Consider the following 12,414-nt stretch of genomic DNA (forward strand, 5'->3'; position numbering starts at 1 on the left):
TATGCCACAAAAAAAAAATATATATATACTTACCTGAACTTACCTTAAGTTCCCTGGGATGGGTCCCTCCATCCTTGGGCATCCTCCTGGGGTGGGCAAGGGTGGCAGGGGGTGTCCCTGGGGGCATGGGAGGGCACCTCTGGGCTCCTTCCGAGCCCACAGGTCCCTTAACGCCTGCCCTGACCAGGCGCTAAAAAATGACCCAAAAGCGGCTGGACGTAATTTTTTTTTACCCGCCCACTCCCGTGCGCCATTTTTGCACGGGAGTTTAAATAAAGCGCACATGCCTTGGATTCATTTTTTAGACGGGAACGCCTACCTTACATATCATTAACGCAAGGTAGGTGTCCACGCTAAAAAATGACACTAACTCCAAGATCTTTGGCGCTAGACGGGTCTAACGCCAAAGTATAAATATGGAGTTAGCTTTGCATCGGACCGGCGCAAACAGAGTATAAATATGCCCCTCAGTCTACATATCTCACAGCTCATCTCTTTCATCTTCTGCACCCTCGTTTCACTGTGCCCTGCATGACCTTCCTTGCATTTCATTCACCAACCCCCTCCCCACACACACAATGCCCCCATTCACCTGTACGCACTGCATTTTCTTTAACCTTTACCCTGTCAATAGTTTGACAGCTGTGTACCTCTTTCACCCACTTTCTAGTTTAATCACAATTACATTCGGCACACCTGACTGCTGGAGTTGGCCCCCTCTGCAGGTTCACTACCAAACTTTTTGCCTTCATCCCTCCTACTTCTGAACCTGTTTTTGTTGTCGTTTAGGACTCTGTGCACTTTACCACTGCCAACCAGTGCTAAAGTGCATTCTACCTTAAATATGATACATTAGCTTACACTCAATTGGCACGTTTAATTTACTTGCAAGTCCCTAGTAAAGGGGTACTACATGTACCCAGGGCATGTAAATTGAATGCTACTTATGGGCTTGTAGCATTTAGTGTGCCACCCACTTACATAGCCCTCTAAAAACATATCAGGCCTGCCATTACAGCCCATGTGTGCAGATTTAAACTGCCATATCAATCTCACAAAATAAACCTTTTGCCAGGCTTAAACCTTCACTTTTAGTACATGTCACCCCCTAGGTAGGCCCTAAACAGCCAAAGGGCAGGGTGAGTTGTATTTAAAAAGGTGGACATGTACTTTTAGGTTTTAAATATCCTGGTAGTGAAAAGCTCTCAAAATAATTTTTCACTTCTGTGATTACCTATCCCATAGGATAAGAAAGGGTTCCCTTATTGTATTTAATAAGTGGTAACTTTTGATTGGGAGCAGTAGGAAAGTCACATTTGATGGAGGAATTGTAATTTACAACTCTCTTCAATGGTAAAGTTGGATTTTAATTCACAATTCTAAAAATACCACTTTTAGAAATTTTGCATTTTCTTGTCTTTACCATTTAGTGCATGCAGCCTGTTCCTGGGTCACATGACTAGGTGTGGTTGGCCTTTGTGTATTCTTCCCTGATAGAATCACAATAGAGGGTCTGGTTGTTGGGAAGATGAGCCATCCCTGGCAGGATAGGGGTGTAGAGCTGTCACCTACCACACTTGCACTTCAAAGACATTGGACCAGCGCACACACAAAGGACTTCACACCAGCCTATTACGTCCCCAGACAGACTGTGACTAGGGCATGGAGGCAGGAAACCCCAGACACTTCTGCAGGGGGAAAATTCCAGAAGCATCTCCCACTTCAAAAGGTGCAATAGGTGTATAAGGGGACCCTCAGACCCACTCTTCAGTACACTCCTGCACCTGTGGATACCACAGAAGGAAGACGTCCTGCTGCTTGAGGCCTACCCTGCTCGCTGAGAAGAAAGACTGGACCTGCACCCTTCATCCCAGGCTAAAGTGACTCTAATGGTCAGCTGACTAACCTTCTGTTCTGAGCTACACGGACACAAGTTCCAGAGGCCTCTCTGCAACTGCTCAGCTGACATGCTGCAACTGGACCTGCCTGAGCCATGCTGGTCTCTTCTGGAATGAGTTCCTGATCCTACGAGGTGCCTTCCAGCTCCTTGACCCTTGGTGGACTATCAGTTGAGCTACTCCACAAAGAAAAGAAGAAATCCTGAAGTTTTGGGCTTTTCATGACTACAAACGGGCCCGTTCATGCCAACAGCTTGCCGCCCCCACTGACCACCAATACTAAGCTGCCGGTGAACCTGACTTTTCACATTACAGCGACCACCAGTAACAACTGGCAATGCAAGATCTGCACTTTGCGCTACAGCATCAACAGCCCTCAGTGACCGCCAAAAAGAATCTCCAGCCACAACCATCTGCGACACCCGACAGGATCTTCGTGCTACACTATGACAGTCCATGGCACCCATCCTGCGCTTTGCGCTTCAGCATTGACCATCCACAACTCCTCACGTCCCCCTCCACTACAAATGGAACTCTTCAAGCTAGACTCTAGAAGGTACGTTTTTCAGTGGAACTAATGTGGTCTCTGTATCCGGCCTGCACTCCATCGCGGTTGGCCTGAACTTGTGACTCTCACCCAGTCTCAAACGACCAGATAACTGCGAGTGGCTCTTTGTGCCTTTGAGTACAGTACTTACCTGAAATCTTTAAAGTTGCACATTTATGGTTCTACTAATTGAATTTTTATTGTTTTGGTGTAGAACAATTTATTCAGTTTTACTCTATTCTTCTAAATTGGCTTTGTGGGATTTTTCTTCTGTTGTGGTTTCACTTTACTGATGTTTGTGTGCTGCATGGATATTTTACACATTGCATTTGTGTTAAGCCTGAGTACTTTTGTGCCAAGCTACCAGAGGGTTACACTCAGGTTAATTTAGTGACTAATGTGGTTCATCCTGACAAGGATTGTGGCTGTTTATTAAGAAGGGCTCACACCCCATCAACCAACAACCCAGTTTCTCACACTGACCATTGTTCTGTGTGCCCTGCAGAGCGGAAAAGGATTGGATGAGCATGTATTATAAACCAATTTATGATCCACTGACGGGCAATGTGAGACATTCGCACTGCATTCAGCCTTCTATCCACATCTCTCAGTGGTGGCCCACCCACAACCTGAACTCACTTAACTACATAGGTGTGAGTCTTTTAACACTACACACTATATGAGTAGTATGTTACTTCAAATAACTACATAAACACACCATTCTGGACAAAACAAATGCTCTTAGGTAATGCAAGAGTAAATAAAACTTGAAGTATAAACAGGAATAACATTGCTGATCCCAGGCTGAGACAGCAGTGTCTATTTTTACTGGCTGTGGCCGTCACCTGTGGTGGTGTAAAAAGAGAGGGCAGAAGATTTACAGATTGGGTACTGGTCCCACCATATTTCCCCCCACTCTCACCAAGCAATGCAGCTGTACAGAATTGGTTCACACAGTTCACAGTCTGTCAGCATCACCATGACTGCTGCAGAAGGAAATGGCAAGCATTTTAGACCCCCTCTGAAGGGTTAGCGGAATATTTTTTTAATCAGTGGGGAGCAGAATAGCTTTGGGCATAAAGGGACCCATGAAGGTCTATCACCTCGAGTACTCCACATTGAATGGTGGAATGTGAGCACCTGGGCATTAGAAGCTGTCCTCGCATTTCTCAAGATCTACACTTTATTATCCAGCCTTATCAGGGCATTCACTGCATTCAATTTGAAGAGTACCCCATCTCCTGGTGCTCTACCTGCACCAAGTAGAGACTCCCTTCAGCCTCCTGAATTCACCATCTGAGTTCCCACTGTGGCTTTTGCTCCAGAAATCCTATGTTGTTTATTTTCTTAACCATTTCTCCACAGCTACAACTATCTTATCCACCCTCTTCAAATTTCTGGTAAGTACCTCAAGGCTCCGCTCAATTCTCTTGGCCCACACAGCACATCTGTAATGTATGCTTCTCCAAAGGCCTCCTCCTCTGACCCCTTTTTCCTCCTTGCACAAAGCTCAATGAAATCTTCCCCCTTAGAAAGCTTCTCCACTGCGTGCATCCGTCAGTAAATCATGACTGTAGAGCAACGGTAGTCCCTGTCTCAGAGGTCCAATCCTGCTGCTCTGACCTGGGGTATCCTGTGCTGCTGGTCCTGCTATTCTCAAAACAGGCTAATTGCTTTCTGTCTAGGTTGAGCCTCGGTTGAACCGGCTGATGGCATTCTGTAGCATAGAGGCCATGTCCACCCTTGTCTACATTTGTGAAGATTGGAGTCCCCTCAGGTGGGCCCATGTCTTGCTCACTGACTGCAACCCCTGTCAGAGACTCTCCAGACCTTCATCTGCATCTCTGCAGATTGATTGCATGGGTTAAGATTTTTCATCATCTGCAGCGACCTGATAAACGCACACTCCCTCACTGAAGAATTGTTATGGACTCTTAAAGCTTGGACAAATTGCTTTGTCCTATAAAACAAAATCTCCATCCACAGCTGTTGTGCAACAATCGAACAGTACCCAACCTTCCTTTGCCATAGAAAGGTATAGAGTTGTCTCAAATTAATTGAATACCATAACATCTGCTTTCCAACTACCAGTCTGGTTTTCCTCCTGGTTCTACATATAAGCAAGCACACCACACTGAAAAACCTGGATGATGTCCACTACATACTGGACAAAGGAAAAGCCTGTTCCTTTATACTTAAAGAACTGCCAGCAGCTTTTGGCACAGATGATTTTGGTAGGTTCATTCAGACTCAAGAACAAGGTATAATCGTTTGTGGTTGAGTTCTGAGTTACATTTCCGCTTCTCACCAATAGACACTCAGTGGTGCAGATCTCAGAAACATCTGAAATGTGTTGCTGTGTCCCAATAGCACGATCCTCTGCTATGTACTATTAAATTTATAGGTGGAGACGACGTGTCTGAACTTTAGAGGATAGGCGGTGTCCCCATACACCAATATAAGGATGATGCACAAATCTAGCGAAAAACTTCAACAACTGTAGAGGAATCCACTGTTGGAGCTTGCTTTGGCAGACTTTATGAATGGAGGTCAGAGAATGTCCTCATTCTCAACCTACAAAACATGGAGTTCCTTTTCTTCACACCCTCTCATTTTTATAATTGCAAACCATTGCTACTGACATTGTAAATCATCTTTCCCTCTCTCACACACTAAAATTTAGTCTCACCCTGAATTCTCCCCTTACCCTCAAACTACATATCAAAAGGGTGACCAAGATGGTGAATGTCTACCTCCAGTCATTCATGAAAAACACATTAAAAATAAGCATCTGATCCAGCTGGAAAGGGCAGTTTAAGCTCACAGTCCTCATTTATGCTGCTCAAAACAATCCTCCAGCTGCCAGAGTGACCACATCCACAAAGCAATCTGAGCACCTTACAACTATACGGCCCCACTGGCTTTCAATGAAATCAAGAATTATTTTCAAATTATGTTGCTTCACCCACAAAGCCATTCAGCTGAACAATCCCCCATAAATATCTGATCTGCTTTGTAAATCAAGGCCAAAGAGACCTTTGAATTTGACATTTCCTTCAACTGGTAGCAACGTGATTCAGGATTGTTTTGCCCAGAAGCACTCCTTCACTGGAGCAGCAAATACGGCCAGGTACTATCTACCTCTTGACATCTGAACGAAACTCAATATTCTCACTTACAGAAAGCACTGAGAAACACACGTCTCTTCTCAAGCTAGTACTCCCAGCCCCTGTCCTTAAATCGACCTTCAAACTCTAAACAAGATCCATACTGTTTCTGTTGTACATCCTGTGGTTCAAAATGTGTTTCTCCGTGTGATTAGTTGAGCTATCTATAAAGTACCGTAATGCCCTGTGGTGCAGGAGTGCTATATCAAACAACTTGTTGAATAAATTAGTCTTGCTTAGGCTCGCCGAGACATTTGTTAGAGATGTTTTGTTTTTGCTTAGGCTTGCTGTGATCTTTCTTCTGTTGAGCACAGGACAAACATTGCTCACCGCACAGACAACAGCCCCCCCACACTTCCCTCAGAGTACACTTGTCACCCCCACCATGTCTGTGAATAAGTGTTACAAACGGATAGGCGCCGCAGCCGAGGCTCAATCTCCGCCTCCTGATCCAGTTACTTTATATGTAAATAGTCTTTACCATCTGGACCTGTAAGACAAAGTTGAAATGAAATGGTGCGGCTGACTTGAAATAGATTTTTTTCTCTATTTGTTATTGTAGCAGTAAAGACAAAATAGCTGATTCCTGTGGAATTTGTGCAGCATTTAGTCTTGGAAGCATTTGTGATGATTTTGCCACTGTTCTTGATATATATTCAAGTAGGATGTCCTGTTTTATTTTGGTGGAAAAACCAAGAAAGGGGGTATTTTTGTCCTTCTTCCACTTTCTCCTTGATACAAACTGTGAAGTCCACTGCTACGTTCTGTAGAAAGAAGGGGAGGAGTGGACAGGTATTGCATGACACCACGCACAGCATCAAACAGACCAATACGTCAATCATGCACTGATGCCTCCATCATCCACTTTCCAAGCTAGCACATATCTATCCACCACACCCAAGTATTCATTCATCAACCTCCAACCATTCATTCATGCACCAACACTTGCACCTATCCAGCTCTGTGGCCACACCCATCAATCTTCCCACAAACCACTGCTGGATGCATGTACGGACGTATATGCACACATCTAGATATTGTTTTTGTACATATGTGTGTTCAAGTATCTTTTCTATTTGTGCATTCAAGCATATCACACAACACACAGCCATTACAGCAAATGGCACATACGCTTAAAACAGGTGGCTTATGGACCTGGCTAAAGTTGTTTCCATTGCTTAGTACTCACCTAAGGTTAATGTTTTAAATCACTGTGATCGTGAACCAAAATACTCAAGCAGTACTTGGAGCAGATGCTTGGAAGAAAGACAAAGCATACCTTCACTTCTTGCTATATCAAGAGTGGCGTGCTTAGTTTCAAATGTGCATTATTCCGCAAGTTGAACGCATTTTGTTTGCAAGCATGCATTGTTTTGTTGACAACAAGAACATGTACAGAATGATGCTGTTTAGTTTTTCCACACATTTAAGTTTGGATAAGCTGATGGCTGATTCAGCATCACATCCAAATAATGTTTTGCTGCTATAAAGCTGCTGAAAATAACCGAGCTCAAAGCTCACTCACCACGACAAGGCAACAATAATCTTCAGCTAGCTGTATTTTAATATCTGCTGCAGGTACAAATAGAGGAGATAATGGCCAAGTCTAAATCAGTCCCAAATTCAGTGGGAGGGTAAATTAAATGCGGGCCCCTTTCTCTGTTACCAATGGTTCAAGAGGAAACAAAGGGTTAACATATGCTGCAGATGGTGCTGTCCTGTCGCCATGGACCCAGTGGCTTCAGAGGTCAGAAGTGTGCCACCAGAGCGGTGACTGTCGTCTGCCCTCGCAGGTTCTGGGCAACACAGATGTAGTATCCAGCATCAATAGTCTCAAAGTCTTCGACGCCAATCACGCTCTTGGAAAGCCGAGTGGTATGCCCAACCCCACGATCCACCAGCCTCCACGTGTTCTGGATGGTCACAGGTCTCTGATACTGTATTAAAATAACCAAAAAAAAGTTAATTTTGGAATTCCTCCACAGAAATGGCTAAATCACAAAACAGCGCATGGGCACAGTCTGTCTTTTAAGAACCCAATGGTATACAATCAGGATTCCTAAGTAATTTCCAAGTTGGTGACTTAAAATTAAAAATCTATATTTCTGAGTTGTAAATTATGGAAATCGTCTGTCTGCAGTGGCTTAATATCCCCCAAAAATATTGGCAGTGGCATCTGAAATCTATGGTTATACTTATGTCAATTATGTATAACTGGTAAATTTCAGCAGTTTTTTTTTTATTTTAAAACTATTTTTCTATTATTTCTATTACAACTCCACCTTAACTTTGTTTTTTTTTTAATTGAATTTCTAAGGGTTTAAACAATACTTAAAATTGTACTACCTTAGTTCCATATATTCTACATTAAACTCATATTTCCCTATACTAATCCACCACTAATTCCTTTTGGGTTTGGGGGTAGCATGCTACTCACTGAAAAGTGCTTTGACGCCTTCTCAGGAGTAGTAAGCGCTATATAAATACTATTACAACAACAACAACATCCTTTTTTGTTTTCTTTAATGTAAAGTAATATCAAATAAGTCTGTGGCCATTCCCCTGTAGCTGGTTAATGTTTGTATGAGTGGCAAACTGATCATTGATCACGGGACCGCAAAAACTCCAAAATATATATTTTTTTAAAGTTTGTGTCTAGAGAGGGTCCTTATGGGATCCCCTCTCCCCAAAAGGGCTAAGGGTTCAGGGTATCCATAAAGTGCCCTTTTATATGCCTTTTAAATGTATTTTTCAGGTCTCAGGGACCAGGTCCTGCAATGGTGGCCACAGTACTTTTCTAAGTTGCAGTCACCCAATGGCATTGATCCATCTCTCTGGACCAGCCAATCAGAATCTTTCTTTTGTCATATTTTCCAAAGCAACAGATATCACTATATTTTTAAATCTTCATTTCTCTAAAACTGTTGCACAAAAATTACACCAAATCACAAAAGCACGCTTTCTGAGTACAGATCTAGCTCTCTGCCTATTTCAGTGTAGTTCTGTTCAGCCATTTTCTCGGTATTGTTGTTTAATTATCCCTCTGGAAATTGCATGGGCAAATAAGTGATTGCCTCCTCCTCCATTTTTACTCAATGCTCGCTTTACAGATCAGCCACATTTCCAGGAAGGAGCTGAGGCGGACCTACTTTTTTTAAAAAGTTTTGTTGGGAAAAAACGCTCTTCCTATGGATATGCAGAAACAAAATGCAACAAACCTCATACAACAATATGTTTAGTCTATTCAAAAATTTAAAAAAGTATACTGCTTTATACACAGAAGTAAGTGTTTCACCTTAGCTCATCAGTTTAGATTGGATTGTTTTTAAATGTGAACATATCTGCTCCCAGGCGGACGACATCAGATTATTATTAAAAGTAATCGTTTGTAAACAATACCTTGGAAACATTTCTACTTCCTGGCTCTGATGACAATGTCGCTACTGAATTCAGAGGCAAGCTAGATGTCATCTGTACCCTAAATGTGTACTTGTTTCTTTTTATAGCTAGTGCAACATTATAGTGCATTAAATCAAACTAAGAGTTTTTGGTACTTCGCACTTCCTGGGCGCACAATTTACAGGTAATATCATATGTGTTAACAAAGAAAAAGAAGGTTCAGTGAAATAAAATATTTCCCTAGGCTCTCCCAGTTTGGTCAAGAGGGAAGTTGTTGTAACTGTAGGTATATCGATAACTATGTGATTGTGATGTCTTTAATTGTCATACTAGCACATGCTAGGAATGTTCCTGGTCTCCATAGATGCCAATTCTAGATTGGCAGTTGGAGACAAGTAGCTGACGGATGCTGTTGGTGGTGATCATCATTTAACTAATAAAACTTCTTAAAACTACAGAAGACATCTTTGTAATATTGGCGTTGAGTGACACTTGTTTGGGGACATGAGCGTCACCACTAGTTTCCCTTTTGGCCTCATCTTATAAGGACCCGGATGCATCGCAACTCCTCAAACCTTCTATTTCACCTATAAACTTTTGTATATGTAATAAAGAAGCGCAACTATCATCACAGTAGGAATCACGATTTCAGAAATCAGTTAAGTGGGGTATATCTCACTATTTAAGCCATATCGCCTGTTAATGCACATTAAATTTTGTCACGTGCTGGAGGCACGGTGTGAGCAAGTTCACGAGCGCCTGCTCGTGCGTTGCAGTTATCAGAGACGGGAGCGGCTGAAACATTGCAAGAGATTTCCAGAGAAGTGTACTGCTTACTGCAGTGATACTCATAGTACTGCCCGGGGGCCGCATGCGGCCCTCCTGACCTTTACATGCGGCCCAGCAGCACTGGGCTGCTCTTAGCTAGACTCAGCAATGACATTAAAAAAATGTAAATAAACACACAAGTATTTATTTAAGGTGAGTTGAAGGTTAAGAAAAGAGATAAGAGAGGGGTTCTGTACAATGTAACATCAGAAACACCTTCATTTTTAAAGACATATTTGAAGCAAAAATGTAAAAGCACAATCAAGTCTGCTCAAAATTCAAAAAGTGTATTTCATTAACACGAACCTTCGCCTTAGTTCACCAGATTATATCAGTGCATTGAAGAAATATAATTTTTGAACGTGATAATTTTCTAACCAGAATTTAGAAACATTCACTCCCCCATCTCACACCCCGACAACAATGCCTTTGGTGAGCTAAGAGGCAAGTCAGCTATGTGCACTCTTTTGGTGGCCTAGGTTTCAATTATACGAAAACATTATAGTCTATTAAATCAAACACAAAAAGCTTTTGTGCAGCACACATCCTAAAGTCATGCGAGGTCCTCATATGTGATAATGAATAAAAAGGAGGGAAAGTGAAATAAACCATTTGCTTAGGATTACACAGTTTGGTTAAGTGGAGAAGCCGTGATTATTCCCAAGTTTATGGTTTCAAGTTGTGCTATTCAGACACTAGAAGTATAGCTTTGCATCCCTTACACCCACTTTACTACCAGCCCCCGACTGCCACCCTGCTGCCATCAGTGCGGTCCTCGGTCACATCAAAGACCAAACTCTGCGGCCCCGTGAAAATGTTTGCGAGTACTCATGGCTTACTGACTCGCGTGAGTCATCGTGCAGCCAAAAGACATGTCTGCAACGCTTATTTTCGGTAAAGCGTATAACGTAAGAGGTGCCATCTTAAATTTGGATGAACACTAGACTTATGAATTCTGAGTAATCGCAGTTTGCTTTGGAGAAAAGTAGCAACCGTTGTCACTTTTGAGGAATAACCAGCGCATAGCTTAAAACAGTATTTATATACTTTGTTTTAATAATATCTTTGTGTGACAATTTAGCAATAACAGTTTATTTGCAGGTATTACCTTTTCTCTCATATATATTTTGTTAATACTGTAACTAAAATGCCTGTCAGCAACATGTCACAGCCTCAAGACTCTATCAGAAAAAGGAGAACCTATATTGCCATGGAAAATGATGAAAATGTTTTTTTTACTATCTTGTGGCTATTGGAGGAGGAAAGTTCTGAGCAAATAGGAAACAAGCAATTTTAATGCACAATCTTGGTGTTGAGGATAACACCATTTAAGAAACAATTGAGAAGAAACCAATTGGAAATGATGAAGGAGAGCTCATGGATGTCGTTGAAATGTCTATGAAAATGCTGGAGCAATACTTTGGCCCACGTATTATTAGAGTCTTCGAGCGACATACATTTTTCACTAGGGCAAAGAAACCCGATGAGAAAGTGGGTAACTATATTGCATCCTTAAAAACATTGGCCCTTACTTATGAGTTTAGAGAATTGACAGACTCTCTTGTAAGGGATCAACTTGTGCGATGTACTAATAGTAGTAGGGTGCAGGTAAAAACTTTTAACCAAGAATCCTAGACTGAAGTAGGCTATTGCTATTATGGAGGGAATAGAGCACACCACTGGCTGGGTGAAACAAATGAAGAACAGTACGTGAATGTCCGATAAAATTTCACTGCAGAGCAGTAGACATGAAATTGTAGAAGAGGGAGGACAACAAATTGTTGAAAGAAAAGTTCTGAAAATGACTTCGCCTACGAAGCCTAAGACCCTTCAAGAAAATCATAAATCCAGATTTTACAGCCATGGAAGCTTTAGTCACATGTCAAATAGTCCTAATTTTTATGCAAAAAGTTCAGTGTGGTGTAAGTGTAGTCTCAAGGGAACACACTTATGACAGGGGTGTGCAAATCAACCGAAAGAGTAAGAATGGTAAAACATTTACTGAAAATCTGCAGACTGTGGTACTGATTGTTAATGACAAGAGTGGTGCAGTAGATGATGGAGCAGTTGTTATGCCAGAGTGTGTAGTGAAAATAGGTAGGTTTGACCACTGACTTTGTGTTTCACCACAGTGCATATTAGTTGTTCAGTGTTCACCAGTTGCAGATTACATTTTGTATTCAGTTTAGCTGCCTATTGGCTTTATCGTGGCGTTAGACATTGCAGTTGAGACATTGCAGATGAGTTGTGTTTTTCCAGATGGTAAACTAAGCTTGTTCTTCGTATTTCTCTCATCGAACTCGAACAGTTCATGATAAGAGAGCACATATTTTTTTGTTTTTCTTCAGAGCAGGGAACAGGTTGGCCTTGGAAGAGGGAGCCTTGAAATGCAGGACAATTTTAAACTTTTTTTCTTCCAATTCTGGCCTACAGTAGCCAGCATGTTTTGAATATTTACATCTGAGAGGGAAGGGCCCTTAAGAAGGCTTTTTCCATGATTGTTTAAGCTTTAACCTCTTCTGTGCCTTGGACGAGATGATCTCGTCCAAGGCTACAGTTCCCCTGTGCCTTGGAC

The 12,414-nt window shown here is 42.0% G+C and overlaps 1 protein-coding gene across 2 annotated transcripts in view; it reads right to left on the reverse strand.

Moving 5' to 3' along the window:
* Window positions 1-7,158: 7,158 nt before the first annotated feature.
* The window catches only part of PDGFRL (platelet derived growth factor receptor like), a 432,620-nt gene continuing 427,364 nt past the window's right edge, over window positions 7,159-12,414 (reverse strand). Inside the window, exon 6 of one of the 2 annotated variants that reach the window (XM_069200430.1) lies at window positions 7,159-7,549. In XM_069200430.1, the coding sequence (XP_069056531.1) occupies window positions 7,361-7,549 (189 nt within the window). In that variant the 3' untranslated portion in view covers window positions 7,159-7,360. The remainder of the gene's footprint in view (window positions 7,550-12,414) is intronic. The other variant, XM_069200439.1, reaches the window with a different exon arrangement.

The sequence above is a fragment of the Pleurodeles waltl genome, chromosome 1_2 (genome assembly GCF_031143425.1).
Source record: "Pleurodeles waltl isolate 20211129_DDA chromosome 1_2, aPleWal1.hap1.20221129, whole genome shotgun sequence".
NCBI classification, from domain to species: Eukaryota; Metazoa; Chordata; class Amphibia; order Caudata; family Salamandridae; genus Pleurodeles; species Pleurodeles waltl.